General features: G+C 35.6%; 1 protein-coding gene across 1 annotated transcript in view; it reads left to right on the forward strand.

Annotated features, from left to right (window-relative positions):
* The window catches only part of AGBL4 (AGBL carboxypeptidase 4), a 950,336-nt gene that overhangs the window by 841,416 nt on the left and 91,194 nt on the right, over positions 1-17,726 (forward strand). Inside the window, exons 10-11 of the mRNA XM_058175448.1 lie at positions 2,905-3,057; positions 9,327-9,489. Of these exons, the coding sequence (XP_058031431.1) occupies positions 2,905-3,057; positions 9,327-9,489 (316 nt within the window). The remainder of the gene's footprint in view (positions 1-2,904; positions 3,058-9,326; positions 9,490-17,726) is intronic.

Here is a 17,726-nt window from a genome sequence, read left to right on the forward strand (position 1 = left end):
GGTTTTCATGACTACAGATGTTAGAGCAACTGGTCTGTAGTCATTCAGTTCCTTGATGGTGGGCTTCTTCGGCACTGGGATGATGGTAGAGCGTTTGAAGCAAGAAGGAACATAGCACATCTCTAGTGATTTATTGAAAATATGGGTGAAGATGGGGGCCAATTGGTCAGCACAGACTTTCAGACTATCAAATGTATCTAAAAAACAAAGAACAGACATAAAATTATAAATACCATTTTTCTAATAGACAACACTGCCTGGCAACTATACCACTCAGAAGTAATTACTAAAGCAAATTTGAATGTGTTGTTGAGTTGGATTGGATTATTGAAGAATGAAAGAAGAATAAAGAATTAGTTGATAGTTGGTCTGTTTCCACTGTATTAATTGACTTCTGCAATTTCAGAAGCTTCCAAGTAAAAATATGCTGTATACTAACAGGAATGTTTAGGGGACTTAGCAGTTTTAAGCCTCTTTCATAGCAGTTGTGGAAAAAAATCTTTTGGAAATATTTCCAGGATGTAACTAAATAAAATAAACTGAAAATAGATATGGCATAGAAAATTATCTAATACCATCTACTGAGCTGAAATAAATTTAATTTTCATCAATATACTTGGCATTTTGGTGTGGAATACAAGGAAGATCAAAGTGTATGATCAATTGTTGACTTATTATAGTTTATGAGGATTGCATTAAGTAAACTTCTTTTCCTGAGATGAAAAGGAATTTTATCTAGTTACTGACAAAATAAATCATGGATGTTAGTATATTTTTCCTCATATAATGTTCTTCATATAATATTTTTATATAATGGACAGTTCCAGTTAAATTATATATTTTCTCTTTATGTCACATGGTTTCTAGAATTTTGAGCTCCATGATGGTACAGTGGTTAGAATGCAGTACTAACCACTGCATTCTGCTGACTGCCAGCTGCGTGAAATTTGGCAGTTCGAATCTCACCAGCCTCAAGGTTGACTCAGCCTTCCATCCTTCCGAGGTCGATAAAATGAGGATCCAGATTGTTGGGGGAAATATGCTGACTCTGTAAACTGCTTAGAGAGGGCTGTAAAACACTGTGATGTGGTATATACCCTGTTTCCCCCAAAATAAGACATCCCCTGATAATAAGCCCAAATGGGCTTTTGAGCACATGGCAATAAAGCCAAGCGTTTATTTCAGGGTTCAAAAAAATATAAGACAGAGTCTTATTTTCAGGGAAACACAGTAAGTCTAAATGCTATTGCTATTTAAGTATGATGGAAAAAAATTAAGGCATCTCTAGACAGAGATCATAAAATAAAAGAGGTGGCAATTTCACTACCTTCAATAAATAATTGAAGGTAGCAAAAATACACAGCACAATTATTTGCTTAAAATCAAATGTTCTAAGGTTCATAAAAGAAAATACCAAGAGTTTTTTTTAAGGCATCAGGGAATAATACTGTGATTTTATTGTAAGAGTAATTTTTGTCTGAGAAGTGACTCAAATATATTTGGTGTGCATTGATTTTAAGGTGCTTTTTCATTTTACTGTTGTATCCAGTAATATTGGCATACTTGTGCTGTGTCTGTTAATCATAAGGATTCCTAAGGGCTTCAAATTCTTTGAGGGTAGCTTAATATACCAAAATACTTTGAGAAATTTTCCCCCCGTGCATCCATCAAATTCTCCCTCTGTGCCGGTATTCAGAAATATTTTGCTCTAAAGAAATGTTATTATGAATTGAGGAATTTATGCAAGACTTCTTGATGCAAGAAAACAGCTGCTGTGCATAAACAAAACACCACAAATAATTAAGTAAAATTTTTTTGAAGTGACACTGCTGAAGGATGATGACGTGGATTAACATGAACTAACTTGTTAGATTATTTACAGTTCCTTGGCACTGATAATCAATGAGCTCTTCTGTTCTGTGTTTGTCAGAGAGATGGAACCTGAGTCATCTTCAAGTTTATTTATTTATTTATTTATTTATTTATTTATTTATTTATTTATTTATTTATTTATTTTTGTCATAACAATATATGTAGGTATCATACAAAAAGATTATATAATATATAAACACATATATGGGTAAATATAAAGAGGTAGAAGCATATATGTATATAAGAAGAAGAAAAGAAAAACAATAGGACAGGAACGGTAGGCATGTTTTGTGCGCTTATGCACGCCCCTTATGGTCCCCTTAGGAATGGGGTGAGGTCAATAGTAGACAGTTTTTGGTTGAAGATTTTAGGATTATGGGAAGAGACCACAGAGTCAGGTAAAGTATTCCAAGGACTGATAACTCTGTTACAGAAGTCATATTTTCTGCAATCTAGATTCAAGCGGTTGACATTAAGTTTAAATCTATTGGTTTCTCTAGTATTATTGCAATTGAAGCTGAAGTAGTCTTTAGTAGACTAGTAGTAGACTAGTAGTCTAGTCATTGAGAAAATGGAAGGTCCCTGCCATACCTTGCCCCTTCCATTATTCTCATCTCAGCCTTCCCTGGTAAAATTGGAAGGTTTAAAAGGTTATTGTAGTTGCCTTCAATTGGACACAGTTATACTTCACATAATCAGCAACCCTGATTCTGTAGTCCCTCCCCCTTCCCTGAGAGTCAGGCCACTGCGTGATTTTTTTCCAGCATAAATGGGTAGCAAAATCCCATTCAAGAGTGGAAACATCTCAAAGAAAAACCTACTCCAAGAGTCCTTTCTTACATGCGTTGCTTGTGTGATGTACATAAAAAGGGGCAGGGCTTCTATTGTGCAGTAGTGACCTGCTTTTTTTGACCCAGGGATACCCCTGTGAATTGCTACACGTTTTGAGTTTCAGAAATGACATTGCCACTCTTATAGTTAGTTTCCTTGTTGAAACGTATCTTCAATTTACCTTTTGTATTTTTTGTGCAGAAAGTTACCCTGGAATTCTATATTGACATCCATGCTCACTCCACTATGACGAATGGCTTTATGTATGGGAATGTTTTTGAAGATGAAGAAAGATTTCACAGACAGATTATTTTCCCGAAGCTGCTCTGTCAGAATGCTGAAGACTTCTCCTTTGTAAGAAACATTTCTTTTACTGCATGCCTTTTAAGCCAAAAATATTTTTTTTAATAGTAGTAAATAGGATCTACTCACAAAACTCTAGAAATCTAACATGAAATAGAAATTAGCCAAATATTTTAACAGTTATATCTTTTGCCAGAGCAGACAAAGTTTTACATGATGATTTGCAACAATTACGACATAATAACTGATAATATAATTTTTTAAAAATATTTTTTATTAAACAGATTTTTTTTAAAAAAGACAAAAACAAAAACAAAAATGAAATATTGACACTTTCTTCTTTCCAACAGTTTCGTGTCGGTGATCAATACATACATTTTCTCTCTCATCCTAATGTATCTTTTATACATAATATTTCTAATATGTCATATGTATATCAATATATTATATTATTCTAATTATTTTATTTACATATATACTTAGATATACACGTGTATATCCAATTTCCTTTCCACAATTTCTGTTTCTTCCTATTTGTTCTTCTATTTCTATTCCTAGTTTATCCGTTATTTAATCTTTCCTTGCAAAAAAAAAAAGATAATATAATTGTTAATGATAATAATCTGTGACACAAATTCTTGAACAGTACAACTACTAGTTTAAAGGCAGGGTGACTTCACAAAGAATTTTCAAGAGAATGGTGGAAAATGTCTACCGTACTTTTAGGATTATACTGAATGTGTTTCAAGGTCGCTGCTGAAGTTATTAATAAAGGTTCAGTGGAAGGTTTCCCCATTACGTTCCAAATGTCTTTGGACTACAACTTGAAGAATGACCCATAACAAGTTCACGGGAAACAAGAAATCCTTTTTCCAATTTCTGAAGCTTAGGTAACAATAGCTTTTTGTAGCTTAAAGTGTGGCATATTCTCCTGCATTTTATTCTGATCCATCTTGTACATGCAGGTAGAATAAGGCAGTTCGCTTTGGGGACATAATAGGAAAGGGATATACCCTAAGGCCTAGGCTATTCCCCATGATTTACTTTTCTGGGCTAGTTTGGCAAAAAGGTAGTTGGTTATATCTCCATAAAACTGTGGCCCTTTTTCTTATTGGTTACTTGTGTGCTTTTGTACCCTGAATAACATTTCAAATAATAAAATAAAATTATGCATAGATTTCCCCAGAATCATTACCTGGAAATTCGTTGATTTTACTGGACTGCAATCTTGCATGATTTTCAGTTCTTTTTCGTAAGGTGTCAGAAAAAAGAAAAATCTCGGACATTTTCTCTAAAAGAAATATTTTCTAAGGAATGAAGCTTTAGCTTTAAGCTAAACGAACTGCCATATTCAAAGGTGTTAAATATTATCATTGAATAGCAGATGTCTGCGACAAACAACTGGGGAATGCTAATACCTTTCCCTGCCCCTTTCTAGAGACATAAGATGGCAAGTCTGGAAATAGCACAATGGATTAAATGGATCTTTGGCTTGATATAACAAGGCAGCCCTTCCACAAGCCCAAAAATGGGTCTTTTCATGCAAGCAATTTTCATTTTCTATATTGTATGACATTTCTTCCCAATTATATTAAACAATAGTAATTTCTTCCCCTACTGTGAATTTCATATCCCTTGATACTTTACTTTTATGATGATGGGAGTCTAGCCAGCAAGCATTACCAGTTGATATTTCAACTGGTGATTCGTATTTAATTATATATTATTCCAATCGCAGCCCATGTTGTAATCACCTGTGGTAAAGATTTAAGGGCCTGAGGAAGAAAGAAAGGAAGCTAAAAGGCCTTTCGGCCTTTTGCTTCACTGAAGGAAAGAATTAAAAAAGCAGCTGAGTCTGCATATTAGAAGCAAAGCAATCAGCAAAGACCATTTGTCTTCTGGCAGTAATACTAGCTGGACTATTCTTTCTTATCAAAGAGTACTAGAGAAAATTGTTTGTCTCTCATGGGTTCATTTAATACAAATTTGCAAACACATTTTGCATTATAGACTTGAGGAAATTGGCATGGGTTTCTTTGTCATGCTTAGATATGTATTTCCAGGAAAGTTAGAGAATCGAGGGATCAATTAAATACTTTGTTTCCAGGATTGCTAATTGTGGTCCTAATGCAGAGGAAAGTAAGCATAGCTGTAATAGATATTAGATTGATTAGTTTGGTTTGCCTTAAATTCCGGGGTTGCTTTCAGATAGTGTTGTCTATTGTATATGCTCATTCATTTGTCAGAATTGGGGTGATATATCCAATTATTTAATAAGAAGCACATTTGCATTTTCTTTTTTCCAAGAAAACAAGCTGCAATCAGGACTGACCCAGAAGCAACATTGAGACAAGAATAAGACCCATTGATAGCATCTCTGAAATTATTTTTTTCAAAGTAATCTGCTAAATCTGATTGAGTTAAGGGACAAAAAGCAGCGAGAAAAATTTGAAATAAAGTCCCCTTTATACTTCAGTTCATAACGCCATTTAACATGCAGAATAGCTTCCCCTTTGATGTACGGTATTCATACCATTAATAATGAATGAGTATTTTTTTAAGGCAAGATGCTTGCACTAAGTCTGCTGTGCTACTGATATATTTATTTATTTATTTATTTATTTATTTATTAGATTTCTAGACCGCCCTTCTCCCGAAGGACTCAGGGCGGTGTACAGCCTTATTAAAACACATAGGTACACAATAAATTTAAAATACATTTAAAATGAAATATTTAACCGGCCAATTTAAAACTAAAAACGGTCAAACAACCGATATAAAACCCTAAACTATAAAATCATAAATAGATTAATACAATTTAAAATCAATTAAAACTAAGTTAAACTAAAATATCAAAATTAAAATAATATTTAGGATTCAGCAGCATTGTTTTCACTTTTCTGGATTTTGCTTGTTGGGAGTGAGCATGGGGTGGGTGGGGTTTTTTTGGGTTTTTTTTGTTTTTTTGTTTTTTTGTTTGTTTTTTGTTTATTTTTATTTTTTTTGCAGCACCCCTGCCTGCGTGAAGATCAACTAAAGACCAAAGTTTAGGTGAATTTGTTTAAGAAACACCCTCCTGGAGATATTTTGTTTGAATATTTAATTGGACTCAGAATTAGCATAAATCTATACATTTGTGAGGAGTTTATTCTCACTGATGAAGTGTTACTCTGAAAATATGATTGTATGATGGTTAACTTCTCTCCTTGTGCTCCTTAAATTCATTCCTTGATGCTGCCTTATAAATGATTCTTATGAAGGCAGGCATATTTTTTCAATCATGACACTCACACAAATTGCAGTTGAAAAATAAACATTTTGTCTGGGAATGTCTTCTACAGAACAGAAACTGCAGACTTTCTGGTTTTAGTTCTGCACCTCCAATTAACAAATTCTACTCAGAACTGGTAGCTTACTATATAACATCTATTTGTGCAGCTAATGGGGAAAATGAAACTGCATTTATTAAGGTGGGATCAAACGGCTATTTGTGAACATTTCAGGTTTCTTCCCTGTAAATTTGGACTAATGACTAATGTGCAAAATATTTCTATTGTTATGTTCTTCTCTCAAATAACAGCTCTGATATTTGAACTAAGCATAGTATCATGCTTATTCGATGAAGTTGCCTTCACAGGATAAATATGCTTGGTATGAAATAATAATGAATCCTATAATGCAAGTTAGAACTTAAGTCTCCACAAATGGCATTAGTAAAATAGTTATCAGATTATGAAATGCTGCTCAGAAAATTTCTGTTTTCTCATCTTCTGAAGGAATGTCATGATTACATGATTAAAATAGAAATGTATGGTATTGATTTAAGGCTATTTCCCTCCCATTAACATTAGAATTAGAAAAATCTGGATACTTTCCTGTAGTCATTTAAAGATTCATGTGATTTAACTTCCATAAATGGTCTATTAACAAGAATCAATGGATAGTTAAAGCATATGAGAGACTAATTCATATCCTGGGCATTAGCTTCAGTTTCTGGCATAAATTGGAAGATCATTGGGATGTAGTAAGTTAAGATTCAGGCAAAGTGTCTGATAATAGATCTGAATTCAAGCCTGTCAAATAAGAGATCCCTGAATAGGATCTTGAGGAACTGCAGCTTCTAAGGTTCCTAATGAACTAATCAGTTTGCTGTATCATCCAGCAGGCACAAAACAAAGAGGAAATAAAAGGAAGGAAACATGCTTGGTTCCAGGCCAGAAAACTGATTTATACCTTATCCATGCTCCTAAAACTTGAGTAGAAGATAAAAAGCATTAAATAATGTAAAATAAATCTCTGCAAAATACAATCAATACATGTAAAAAAAAGGAGGGGAGGGGGAAGAAAATATTATCAACAATGCCTTTCTTACCATGTATCTCTTCTATTTATTCTTTCTTATTGGCTTTCTTTTACAATTTCTTCAGCTCTTCACTTCTCGGATTTCACTAGATTTCTCTCCTTTCATAATAAAATAGCAGAATTCCCTTGCAGGGCCCCAAGGGATGAGCTATGATAGTGCTTAGAACTCCTTAGTTCTAAGGAATATTACTAGAGCTAAAAGGAAACAGGATTTCATCTACCTTGAGTTAACCTGTAAGATGCTATGAGTTTTCAGGCAAGAAACTATGAAACTAATTGAAGGCTAAAAATCCAGATACTTCTAGCTGAACAGGTATTTCTAAATTACAATTTCTCCGCATACCTTCACTTATCATGGTCTGCCATGCACTGATATATATTGGTTCCTTTGAAGGCCTAATTCCAAGAGATGGGAGAAGTTTTGACCTAAACAAAACAAAAAAAATCTGCATTCTAGTTTTCTCAGGCTCTGATTCCTGACAACTGTGCTATAGCATGGAATAAAGCAGCATATGGCCTAGTCTGAAAAGACATTTGGCCTCAAGGGAATTTGATGGGAAGAGAAGTCTTTTATTGCATTGTCAGTAGTTCACCTGTAATCTAGAAGAAGAGTTTTCTCTGCCTCGGTGTTGTTATTTCTTCACAGTATGATCCAAAGCCATTCCTGCTTTGGAAGAACGCACTATATGGGTTCAGTGTAGGAGAAAAAAAATAGATTAAATGGGACCGTCATGACATACTTGTCGAAACCCATGGAGCTTCTTTTAATAATTACATGCAATTTAGAAAATGTATATTGTTTAAAACATCTCTCAAATTCTAGTAAAGAAAATCTTTTCTTGTCTATAGAGCAGAGCAAGGAAACAGGAAACATTTGAGAGTTAAAAATCAATATGTTAAAGAACCATGCCTTCATTCCCTATAAAAGATCTCTGAGCAGTGATATGGCTTCAGAATTCTTTCTGAATTCAGATACAGTATTTCTTTAATACTAAGAATTTACATGATTCTTGGAGTCTTAGAGCACTCAGGTATCATAATTACTGAACTGGAAACAATAGAGCAGCAATTAAATATGCAGGAGTACAAAACATCGAAGTGTTTCCTAAAACATGTATCCCTTAACACATTTCAAGGTCAGCTCGAAATAACACCTAATACTTTTATTGAATACATGGCAAGAGTGAGATATAAATGTATAGCATTTCATGTTCTGCCTTCGTGTCTTTCCAATCTTAACAATTTGCTTCTGTATACACAGACCTATTTAAAAATAAAATACGACAATTCTTTTAATATGTATGTAAAAACCTATAAACAATATAGAAAGTGTCAACAATTGTAAGAGTTATAATTTCAGTACATTTTCTCCTTAGAATCCAAACTTAAAACTTAATTTTGGGAGGTGATGCATACCTGTAATTGCATGTTCAAAGAACTAAATAGTGCATTGGGTTACAATGCTAGAGGAGAATGGCTTAACTTCCTGGTTTCTATGTTCCCAGTGAACATCTCCTACAAATTATCATTTATTTTACTAAGTAAAAAGTTTACACGCAACTTTATCAACATTCTTGCAAGGAAGCTGGTTTCAGTTTATTTGTTCATGTTTTTAAGATGCAACTTTAAGAAAAAAAAACTGTAAAGCACCTCAGAGGTGGTCACAATTGCATTGCAAAATTGGTGCCTTATTTGGAGTTTATGAAAGGGAATTGGGAAGAGTAAAACAAAAGAACAAATAAAACCATCTACATTCATGGAAGACTTAATGCATTTCATGTTAGATCTCTTATCAGATGCACTACACAAGAGCTATTTGTGAAATTCTTGGCGCTTAAGCAAGTTAACAGTGGACAGAAATGTGATTTGGATTATAGAATTTACCTAACTTCCAGGTGGGGGAAACCCCTCCCAATGCAGAAATCTAGTTTCACCCACTCTCATCTTTTTCTTACTAGTCAAGCACTTCCTTCAATCGAGATGCTGTTAAGGCAGGAACAGGACGTCGCTTCCTTGGTGGCCTACTGGATGACACTTCTTACTGCTATACACTAGAAGTCTCATTTTACAGCTACATAGTTGGAGGAACCAGTTCCACAGTCCCATATTCAGAAGAAGCGTGTATCCTTTAAAGAAATGTCTCTTTGCTCTGAAAAGATCTGGAAATTGAAGGTAAACCAAATCCTTAATAATTAGTGTTTGTAATGACTCTGTCTTAGGAAATGGATTAATGGAGTGACAGTGACTTAGAAAAGTTATTAAATGAGGTTTCTCGTGGAAACATTTCTTCTACATGGAACTTCCTCTCTAAAAGGCCCTTCTGGGAGGGTTTGCCAAGGTTCACCTACCAAACCAGGAACATTTTTCCTTTTATGATGTCTGGTTCCTTCTCAACCCTTTGTGCTTCTTTGTGCAGTGTGGCTCCTAAATCTACTGAGACCTACATGTGGATTAAAGAGAGGGAGACAGAGAAAGGGGACAGGAAATCTTATTAGGAACGGCCTTAAGTCATCCTTATATATAAGATTATTAAGCTGTTCTTATATCCTTTGGGACAATATATTGTGGAAACAAATTTATCCCCCATCTGCTCATTCTTCATACAAGCAGAATGATCTAAATGTATACCACATGGTGTGACAAGTGGTAAATTTGTTATCTCTTAAATCTCTTCTGAGCCTTGGCCAAAGTTGCTAAGAAACAATTTTAGTCTGTGGGAGAAAATGCTAATGAGTATTCCAGAAAGGCAATTCTTCTTTTGGTTATGTTCTCTTTTTGTCTCTTTCTTGAAAAAAATATATCGTTATTTTCTCCCTCTTTGAGGGATGAGAGCGGATTGGCCTCTTTATGTCCACGCAGGCTCAACTTATACAGATGTAACTACATCCCTCTTGATTCATACACTAGCGCTATCAGACAGCCAGAGCAGAGAATAAAATGTAGATAGGAATTATTATATTTTGTGGTGATGCTTAGAATGGCTGAGGCCACAATTTTTTACGAAGTTTTGTCTCTGGTAACGCTATATTCCAAACTAGGGCATATAAAACCTTTGCCAGACCTATACTTGAATACTGCTCACCTGCCTGGAACCCTCACAGCATTTCAGACATCATTACATTAGAGAGGGTCCAGAGATATTTTACTAGAAGAGTACTCAAATCTTCTGCTCGAAATAAAATTCCCTATACCACCAGACTTGAAATCTTAGGTCTAGAAAGCCTCGAACTATGTCATCTACATTTCGACCTATGCTTAGTTCATAAGATTATTTACCAAAATGTTCTACCTGTAAATGAGTACTTTAATTTCAACCATAATAGCACAAGGGCTATCAATAGTTTTAAATTAAATGTAATTCGCTCTAATCTTAATTTTAAGAAATATGACTTCTGCAATAGAGTAGTAAATGTCTGGAACACTCTACCTGATCCTGTTGTTAATCTCTCTAATACCATACCTTTTACCTTAAACGGTCTGTCGTGGACCTTTCATGTTTCTTAAGAGGGCGTGCATAAGTGCACCAGCGTGCCTAGCATCCCTGTCCTACTGTTCCTAATTATATATAATCATTCTATATGTTTATGGCTATGTTTTGCCTATTTATATCCTTTTTTTGTGCCAATTTTTTTTCATGTGTCCATGTCTATACTGTTACTTGTTTCCTTGTTCTTGGTGATAGATAAATAGATAGATAGATAGATAGATAGATAGATAGATAGATAGATAGATAGATAGATAGATAGATTTGATTTCCATAGACATAGTTGATCTGCTATTCCAAAACTATCACAAGCTGATTTGAACAGGTGGATATGGAAAATATAAGCTTAATAATCCATATATTAATGCCAAGAAAGGTATCCTACCAGTCTGTAATGTCCATTTCTTCTTGCTAAGAAGAAAATTCTCACTTTTCCTGAACTGCAGTATGATAATCATGTTTGCAAAACACTGTTCATGAAATCAACTTTTTTGGTTAACTGATCAACTGGCAGCTTATAGGCAGAAATAACAAGGCTGGCCATTTTCTGGGTCTTCTTAGCTGTCATTAAAAGACAGAGAGGCTGTCTTTTGGACCTTTGGATTAAATCCAAATTGGGGGATGGGGAAATCCAGGTGGTGCCACTCTTATCGAATTGGGAGTGAGGTAAACTTATCCACTTCAACACCAGTGTGTTCCATCTCGTTATTGTTTCCTTATTTTTGATGATGCATTACAGGTAATCCTTGGCTTACAATCACAACTGAGCCCAAATTTTCTGTTGTTAAGTGAGATACTCATTAAGTGAGTTTTGCCCCATTTTATGAACTTCCTTGCCACAATTGTTAAATGAATCACTACAGTTGTTCAGTTAGTAACATGATTGTTAAGTGAATCTGGCTTTCCCATTACTTTTGCTTGTCAGAAGATCGCAAAAGATGATCACATGACCCCAGAACACTTCAACGGTCATAAATATGAGTCAGTTGCCAAGCGTATGAATTTGGTTATATGCAATGGTGAAATTCAGCTGGCTCTATCCGGATCACGTGATCCAGTCGCACTGGCGGTGGGAAGCTCCACCCACCCACCTGGACATCATCACATCCCGTTGTTGACCCCTTGCGCATGCGCAAAAGGCTCTGTGCATGTTTGGAGGAGGTGCAGATGCTCACATTTGCAAACCGGTAGCAAAGGATACCACCCCTGGTCATATGACTATGGGGACACTGCAATAGTCATAAATATGAAAAACAGTCATAAGTTACTTTTTTCAGTGCCATTTTAACTTCGAACGGTCACTAAATGAACTGTTGTAAGTCGAGGACTACCTGTAGTTATGATTGAATGGGCAGTTTACAGAGCTACCGTAGTGTCTTGCTCTGAATAAAATATTGGCCCCATCTCTTTCTTTGGAAAACGTCTGCAACCCTTTTCTTTGTTTAGTTTCTTGCTGTAAAGAGATCTTTTCTCAAGGGAAAGAATTGGATCCAGTTGTTCCCAATCCTGAAACCATAGCTGGAACCACACCAGGTCTCTCCATCTGTCACTTGAATTAAGGATTTCACAAGAAACCTGGCCTTATCTTGACCCTCTAGCATGGTAAACAGGTGTGCTGACAGTACTGTAACTTCATATGTCTTTTAAAGCATAACAGGAGAACATACTTTATATGTTGGTCTTATCATAGAAATGGAAAAGGGATTTTTATCTGGTTCAGGTATTGTACTGAACGAATATGGATGATAGATAGATAAATCTCTCTCTTTCTCTCTCTTTCTCCCTCCCTCCCTCCCTCCTTCTTCTCTCTCTCTCTTTCTCCCTCCCTCCCTCCTTCTTCTCTCTCTCTTCCTTTGTGAAATTTACTAATTTACTCAAGAGACCCCTTAAAGTCTCTGATTGTGTTTTCTCACTCACAGGAAATTACAGGTAGTGATACCCTACCGTGCATTGCAAATGGATATATAGCATAAAGGGACATTGCTTGACATTTTAAAATTGCTTTGATAAGAAGTTGAAAAATATAAGACATCTCAATAAAGTATTTGATTTCCTTTTTTTGGTACAAGAAAAACAATTTTCTCTTTCTATATACATTTCTTTCTCTTTTTTTTATTCTTTTACGTGGAAACAAATTAGAAGAAAACTAAGCAGACGGAACTGATCAGTGAACTCTTGGGTGTTGAAAGAATAACATAAACGCTGTTAAATCTACTGTTAAAGTAATTCTTTAGTAAATGTTAAATTCCTATTAGTAACACCCTCTACCCTTTAGTGTAAATGAAAGGGCAATGTTCATCTGAAAGGCAATGAGTTACGTGCAGGACTTTAAAGAGAGTAACTGTCTACAGAAAAGTTCTGTATTAACAAAAATAGCAGAATAACCATGTCAGACTGAAGATTTAGCTTGCCAACTGGCTGAAAGAGGGCTCATCCCATTGAAACATTTGTAGATAAAAAAGGAAGGAAAGCAATGTTTTGACCGATATGTGGGGTACAAATGAAGAAATGATGCATGCCATTCCTTTTTGTTTGTTTGAGGTTTGGCATATGCGTTCTGGGTTCTGCTATGCTTCATCATTTTGAATGTTAAAGCAGAAGATGAGGCTCTGTATTGTAAATGAGAGTGCACATTTACAGATTATAGGGTAATAATGGCAAAACAAAAATTCCCCAATAATTTAATTGGCATCAATGCTCATAAGATTTGAATCACTTGACAGTGAGATGGTGGCCTATAAGTTTAATCAATAAATAATCAATAAATAAGGTTTATGAAACAGCTGGCTATTCCATAAAGTCTTTGGGGTGTTCTGGAAATCAGAATGGTTGTAAAGTTGCTGTAGTTGCCTGCCCTTGCTCTCTGGCCTACCTTTTACACAGAGATTCCTCCTGCTTTTTTCACTTTGTCCCTTCTGTTGAGATAGAACATCATGGTTTGGTTCCATTTTCAAAGCTTCCTTGGAAGACAGCATTTCTTCAGCCCAGGGCCAGAGCAATTGTGAATCTTGAAAACCATCAATATTTTTCTTGACATGATAAATGGCCTGCCAATAAGCCAAGGCAGCTGCCAGCTCTGTCTGAGAAATGCACTTTCAGCCTCAGTTTGTCCGTGCTTGGCTTATTGATGTGCCTGCTGACTTTAAACATTTAAACTGGACAAACTTAAAAAGTCTTCTGAATTATTTCCAAAGTGCATGTGATGAAGGTTTGGTGGCAAGCATTCATTGCATCCTAATGCTCACACTGAGTTTTGTAAAACAGCCCCCCCCCCAAAAAAAATACCCTATCCTAGGCTGGGATTTATTGAAGAGGAATTCCAATGGAAATGACAAATCCAAGTATATTTTACCCACATAAAATATCTTGATCTAGTAACGTTTGTTGAGTATGTTGCATCATAAATGCTTCTCCCTCTAGGTAAAATGTCAGATTTGTAAGGAAGTTTAGTAAGACCCAATTCAGCCCTTTTAGTGAGACCCAAGAAACTTGCACCCCACTTCAACCCCCTCCCCTCCCTGCTCTGCCGATATTGATCAGCCAATTGCTTTACAAACTCCGTTTTCTATTTCAGCAATTCCAGATGAACTGCCAAATCCCTGGTGAACTGTCAGGTAGACTAATGCATTGGCAGATCATAAATTATATAGGTATGACCTAGAAGATGGATTTGGATCCAATGGCAATGACATCGTTATGGCTCAAAATTTTCATTTGAAATGAAACATGGAGTATGTGAGACTGACAAATCAGTTCATTTCTCTCTCTTCTACAATTTTCCAAACCACTGACTCCCCTTTCCTTTAATATGCTCAAAAATATGCAAAAACATACTCCACTTCTCTTGTTTACTAAACATAACAAAAATATTTTGGTGTACAGTTTTCCCATTTTAATCCACTTGTGTGTGCTACAAGCATCATTGAATTTAAACTTCCTAAAAGGCCCAGTCTTCTATACACATTTTGACTAGAGGACTGCAGCCCAAGTAGATGCATTTCAAAATTTGCAAAATGTAAATTAAGTAGGTTAACCTTAAAATCCTCAACATTTCCTCCTGTTTGAATACATGACCCTTATGTATGTGGCTGTGGTTACGTGTGTGCAGCGTCTCCACATAAACTCCATGTCTCTTATATGTGTGTAACTAAACATATAGCTAGATTGTAGCCTGCTAGTTTAGATATAAATGTAGCCATAATTCCAAAGGCGGATTATATTTTTATAGTGAATAGAGGAACAGAAATTTTTCTACCGGCTTACTATATCTTTCGGTATTCTTATAGTCAATGATCATCACCCTAATCCTGACCTGAAGAGTTTTCTTTTTCCTCCCTCATCTTCATTTCTGGGTTATTCCTAAACAGCCTAGCCAGCATTTTTCTGTAGTTAAAGTGCCCTCCTGTGGCATGAAGGAAATGGTTTTCCTTTTTTTCTGAAAGTATTCCTAGCAGCAGTAATTTTCTTTTTCTTTGTTATTGTGAAATAAAAGTCAAGGCACTGTTTTATGTTTATCTTTACAGCTTTGGTTTGGTAGTAATGATGGTCAGTGATTATCATGAAAATGCAGGTAATAGCCACAAAGGTGGGGAAATCTGTTCATTTTATAGCTTTAATAGGCTGGAGGTTGCTCCCCCGCCTCTCGATTTTCCTCAGTACTGAAGGCAACAATTAATCTTTCTGCTATAAACAGATGAAAAACATTCCTTTTTGCTCCATATTCTCTCTGGGCTACCTCCTCATCAAGAATTAAGACTGCTGTAGGATCATCTTTTATGAATAAGACACTGCATCCTTTTCACTTTTCTATACTCCCCATCCCCTCATTTTTCCTCCAGCTCTGGCTAAACTCTCCTCCTCCCCTTCCCCTCCTGATGATTTATGCCTGGGACAGTGGCTTTTTACAGGAGTTGCAGGTCTCAGAGTCTCCCATGTTTCATATCATTTTAGGCTTTTAGTTTTAGTTTTAGTTTAGTTTAGTCATCTTAGTTTTAGATGGACTGCACCTCACAAGAACTAGAAAGAATATATTTGAAAACAACTGGGTCATCTTGTCAAAAGGGCTTTAGGCTAAAATTGAGAGGTGAGCAGGGCCAATCTTCATGACCTTTAGAACCTAATTCCAAGCAAAAATCACTAGATAACCAAGTGCATAAGGAGGTAAGGAGTACAGAGAAAGAAAAAAGAAGAACAGAATGAAGTAGTGAGTGATGGGAAGGATGGAAATCCCAGTTACAAAATAGAAGATATAAGAAATATACCCAAGATCCATAAAGGACTCAAATGCCTATACACTATGCTCAAAGTTTGGGGAACAAACAGGGTAAACTTGAAGTACTAGTACATGGAGGCAGATATGATATACTTGCCATTACTGAAACTTGGTGGGATGAAGTTCATGACTGGAATGTACTGATGGAGGGATACAAACTATTCAAAAGAAACAGACCTAACAAAAAAGGAGCTGGAGTTGCATTACATATAAAAGATCACTAATCTCTACAGAAATCCACAAAACCAAGTGTGAGGACTTCCTAGAATTCATATGGGTCGATATAAAGGGGGGGGCAGTGGCATTGGTATAGCCATATGCTATAGGCCACACAACCAAGCAGAAGAAATAGATGAACTCTTGCTAGTCAATTAACAAATGTATGTAGGAAACATACCACAGTATTAATGGGAGACTTTAACTACCCTGATAACAATTGGGGGACAAACTCTGCCGCAAGTGGGAGATTGAACAGATTCCTAACCAACCTAGCTGACAACTTAATCATCCAAAAGGTAGAGGAGGAAACTAGGGAAAAGGCTATACTGGACCTAATACTTACTAATAATGAAGAAGTGATCGAGAGAGTTGAAGTTACTGGAACTTTGGACAAGAGTGACCACATCATATTGGAATTCAATATAATGCCAACACAAGCAATAGAATATAATCCAAGTGTTGTAAACTTTAAAAGAACTAATTTTAACAAAGTCAGAAAGAGCCTAAGAAAAATTTCATGGTTGGAAATCCTAAAGGGAAAAACAACTCAAGAAATATGGGAGACTCTGAAAATTGTTATCATAAAAGCCTAGTCCAACAGAATACCACTGAAAAAGAAAAACAATAAATCCAAGAAGAAACTAGCATGGGTGCACAGAAATTTGTCTGATAAACTGAAAGACAAAAAGGATAAGTAGAAAAAAGATGAAGTCAGGAAAGCAAAGGCTCAGAATGAACAAAGGTTTGCAACAAAAGTTAAAAATAATAAAAAGTTTCTTTCAACATATAAATAACAAGGAAACAGTCTAAACTCTAAACACTAAAAGAAAAGATGGCAAGGAAGTAATAGGCAGTACAGAGAAATCAGAGCTGCTTAACTCATTCTTTGCATCACTCTTCATGCAAAAAGAAACTATAGCCCAACCTGCCAAAAACATAACTGTAAAAGACAGACTAGAAATAAAAACTAAAATAAGCAAGAAAATGGTAAGAGAACACCTGTCTGATCTTGATGAATATAAATCACTGGGACCTGATGGATTACATCCCAGAGTTCTGAAGGAGATGGCAGATATTATCTCAGAACCATTGTACCATATCTTTAAAAAATCCTGGAGCACTGAGGAACTACCAGAAGATTGGAAAAGAGCTCATGTGGTTCTCATCTTCAAAAAGGGGGGAAAAAAACCAGACCCAGAAACTACAGATCAATCAGTTTAACATCAATACATAGGAAGATACTGGAAAAAATAATTAAAAAAACAGATCTGTGAACATCTAGAAACAAAGTTATGACTAGTAGCCAGCACGGGTTTGTTAAAAACATTTCATGCCAAACTAATCTTATTTCATTCTTTGAGAAAGTGACTAAATTACTTTACC

The sequence above is a fragment of the Ahaetulla prasina genome, chromosome 3 (assembly GCF_028640845.1).
Source record: "Ahaetulla prasina isolate Xishuangbanna chromosome 3, ASM2864084v1, whole genome shotgun sequence".
Taxonomy (NCBI): Eukaryota; Metazoa; Chordata; class Lepidosauria; order Squamata; family Colubridae; genus Ahaetulla; species Ahaetulla prasina.